Source organism: Lepidothrix coronata, unplaced genomic scaffold, assembly GCF_001604755.1.
Source record: "Lepidothrix coronata isolate B3197 unplaced genomic scaffold, Lepidothrix_coronata-1.0 Scaffold173, whole genome shotgun sequence".
Taxonomy (NCBI): domain Eukaryota; kingdom Metazoa; phylum Chordata; class Aves; order Passeriformes; family Pipridae; genus Lepidothrix; species Lepidothrix coronata.
The window spans coordinates 1,574,826-1,578,578 of NW_016690353.1; the positions used below are offsets into that span (position 1 = coordinate 1,574,826).

Below are 3,753 nucleotides of genomic sequence, written 5' to 3' on the forward strand. Positions count from 1 at the left end.
AGCCTTGGGGCTGTGCCCACTGCCCTGGGGAGCCTGGTCAGTGCCAACCACCCTCTGGGGGAAGAACCTTCCCCTGAGACGTCACCTTCTTGCTTTCCAATTGCCCTCCTGGATTAATTAAGGAGTGAAATATTGATCTCTCCCTTGCTGGCGAGTTCCACACCCCACTGCCTGGCAGGGCCCACTGACAGTGGGTACTCACCACCATTTTATCAGCGTGGAATGTCCTCTGGTAGCAGACCCCTGACTGGGTCACCACAATGCCCTGGCCATGCCTGTGATCATCCAGCCACGTCCCGATGTATCTCTCCCCTCTGGAATGCAACAGAAAACGAATTATGGGGGTTTTTTTCCCCTTTTTTCTTAGATCTTAATCCATTTGCTGTGTCGCTTCCTGAGGGCAGTTTTACCTGTGCAGCACAACTTCCACGTGTCCCACACAAACTCAGTCCATGCAAGGCTTTCCCAGGAGTTCAAGCCTTGCAGGAGAGGCTGAACCCATCCCACCTCCATCCCCAAAGCTCTCCATCAAAACACGAGGCTTTATCCCGCCGACAGCGGGCCAAAGCTGCCACACCCCTAAAGCCACCTCTGACCCACCCCCCCTCTACCTGTCCTTGTCTTCCCAGACTCCATATCCGTTCTTCTTGTCGTTTTCCCACTGGCCCGTGTATCTGAAGGGATGCTCAGCTGAGAAGTTCTCCAGGATCCCAAAGCCCTGCCGCACGTTGTCCTTGAAGTAACCTTTGTAGACCATGTCATTCCCATACCTGCAGGGACACGGGATTTAATTCCACGACTAGCTGAGAGCTCCTCTTGGAACAGGAAGCCAGGAGGGTGAGCACATCAGGGTCACCTTCCTGCTGAATATTCCAGATTTTTGCTGAGAGTCATTCCCTCTGAGGAATGTTCATCGCCCAACTGGTCACTCCACAGCTCCCGAGGACACAACACATTGGCTTGCAATTGTCCCTTGACCTCCCCTACCGTGACCACTGGTTGATCCAGAGGAGATCAGATCAACAGGAAGCCTTGTCTTCACCTTTCTGTGGTGGCCACCACCCCTCCTCCTGGGCTGATCTCCATCTCAGAAGGGCTCCTTGCAGTTGGAGTCATAAATAAGGAGCAGAACGTGCAGGATGGAGGAAGGCAGGTCCTACAGGCCCATTCCAGCTGGAAAATTGGGCTCTGTGCTTTCCTGGCACACTTGGTGCAGGGAAAGGTGTCAATGAGAGCATCAACCATGGACAGTCCAGGCTTCACGTGGCCCAACTCATCTGGGTACAAGCCACGTGTGACCTCAGCAAAGATGAGGATGGTGCTGGAGGAGAGAAGGCTCCAGGGAGACCTGAGAGCACCTTCAGTGCTTAAAGGGGCTCCAGGAGAGCTGGAGAGGGACTGGGGACAAGGGATGGAGGGACAGGACACAGGGAATGGCTTCCTTGGAAGTGTCCAAGGCCAGGTTGGAGCAAGTTGGTCTAGTGGGAGGTGTCCCTGCCCATGGCAGGGGTGGCACTGGATGGGCTTTAAGGTCCCTTCCAACCCAACCCATTCCATGGCTCTGTGAATCTATGAACCATCCAAGTGCTGGGACAGCTGGGAATGGTGAGCCTGGAGAAGAGAAGCTTTGGGGGAAACTGATTGTGGCCTTCCAGGACCTGGAGGAGCCACAGGAAAGATGGAGAGAGACTGTTTACAAGGGCCTGGAGGGACAGGACACAGGGAATGGCTTCCCACTGCCAGAGGGCAGAGATAGATGGAAGGAATTCCTGGCTAGGAGGGTGGTGAGGGACAGGCACAGGTTGTCCAGAGAAGCTGTGGCTGCCCCTGGATCCCTAAAAGTGTCCAAGGCCAGGGACAGTGGAAGGTGTCCCTGCCCATGGCCAGGTTGGAATGGGATGATCTTTCAGGTCCCTTCCAACCCAAACCATCCTGGAATTCTCTGTGACCACAACCAGTGCTTTTCCAGACCAGGCTCCATCCAAATTCCCAGCAGATGGGATGAGATGGGAACATCCCACCCTTTGAACACCCCTTTTCCCCCCAGGATCCAGGTGTGGGTGTCACTTACTCACAGATTCCGTAGCCTCTCATCTTGCCCTCGTACCAGTGGCACTTGTAACAGTCATACCTGTCCTCAGCTTGGCGGGGGACGAGGCAGATCCCAAACCTGGAATGACACATGGAAGAGGTCAGCAGGGAAAAAGGCAGCTCAGCTGTACTGGGTGAAGTTTCAAAGCCGAGGAGCTCCAGATTTCCAATCTGATTTATGGGGTCGGGGGTCAACTCTCCCTCTGACACTATTTCCAGGTGTCACTAAATCCAAGTTCACTTGGATTTGGTCCAAGGAAAAGCTCCAGGATTGGTTTTTCCCCCTCTTTACCTTTCCCCAGTTTAGGAACTGAATTAAATGGTTTTTTATTCCTTACACAAAGTATCTGAGATTTTTTTTTCCCCCTTAAAAGCCTCACCTATTCTGTAATTCTTGTAAAAGTGAGGCACCTAAAAGCCTTACTTCCCAAAAAAACCTAAGTTAAATCTTTTGTCATTCCTTACACAAAGTACCTGAGATATTTTTTTCCCCTTAAAAGTCTCATCTACCCTGAAATTCTTGTGAAAATGAGGAATGTAAGTCTTACTTTCAAAAAAAATCCCACTTTTGTCATTCCTTACACAAAGTATCTGAGATTTTTTTTTCCCTTTAAAAGCCTCATCTACTCTGGAATTCTTGTGAAAATGAGAAATGTAAAAGTCTTACTTTTGAAAAAAAAAAAACCACTTTTGTCATTCCTTACACAAAGTATCTGAGATTATTTTTTTTTTCCCCTTAAAAGCCTCATCTGCTCTGGAATTCTTGCAAAAATTAGGAATTTATCTGCAAAAAAAAACCCAGATAAATAAGACTTGAATTTCACAGCCTGGTTTCTTACCCTTGAAAACTCGTCATTTAAGGGAAGGTTTTTAAAGATACCTAAAAATCACTTTTCGAGGCACTTCCTATGAATTAATTCACACGGATTTAGACCCCAGGGATCGGGTTCATCCACGGGAATGTCCCCATGGATGGAAATGCCTGCACTGAACTGCTCATCTGCCCGTGGCTCTTTCCTTGGAGTCACCACCAACCCGCTCTCTCCAGGTTACAACACCCTCAGCTTAAGGCAGACGTCCCTCTGGAAGGAAGGAATCATTCCTTAGCATGGTTTGAAAGCAAGGAATGTCCTGTTTTCCAAGGCTCACCCGTGCTCCAAGCCCTCCTTGAAGTCCCCGACGTGGTTGCGTCCGTCGCGCCACTTCAGCGTCCCCCTGGAATTCAGAGAATCGGCTCACCAGGGAGGGCACCCAACGCTCCCAGCTGCACCAGGAGGGAGCCAGGCCCAGCCCAAACGTGGCACAACCCCAAGGTTTGGGCTGGGAGGGTGGGGAGGCCCTGGCAAAGGTTGCCCAGAGAAGCTGTGGCTGGATCCCTGGAAGTGTCCAAGGCCAGGTTGGAGCAACCTGGGCTAGTGGAAGGTGCCCCTGGATGGCCTTTAAGGCCCCTTCCAACCCAACCCATTCCATGGCTCTGTGATTGGATGAACCATCCAAGTGCTGGGAGAGCTGGGACTGGTCAGCCTGGAGAAGAGAAGCTTTGGGGGAAACTGATTGTGGCCTTCCAGGACCTGGAGGAGCTCCAGGAAAGATGGAGAGAGACTGTTTACAAGGGCCTGGAGGGACAGGACACAGGGAATGGCTTCAAACTGACAGAGAACA

The 3,753-nt window shown here is 51.2% G+C and overlaps 1 protein-coding gene across 5 annotated transcripts in view; it reads right to left on the reverse strand.

The window, feature by feature from the left end:
- Positions 1-3,753, reverse strand: part of ALS2CL (ALS2 C-terminal like) — a 71,880-nt gene that overhangs the window by 24,342 nt on the left and 43,785 nt on the right. For all 5 annotated transcript variants that reach the window (XM_017830046.1, XM_017830047.1, XM_017830048.1 and 2 more), the window contains exons 11-14: positions 3,241-3,306; positions 2,072-2,170; positions 612-770; positions 203-314 (exon numbers count right to left, since the gene is read on the reverse strand). In XM_017830046.1, coding sequence (XP_017685535.1) covers positions 203-314; positions 612-770; positions 2,072-2,170; positions 3,241-3,306 — 436 coding nt within the window. The remainder of the gene's footprint in view (positions 1-202; positions 315-611; positions 771-2,071; positions 2,171-3,240; positions 3,307-3,753) is intronic.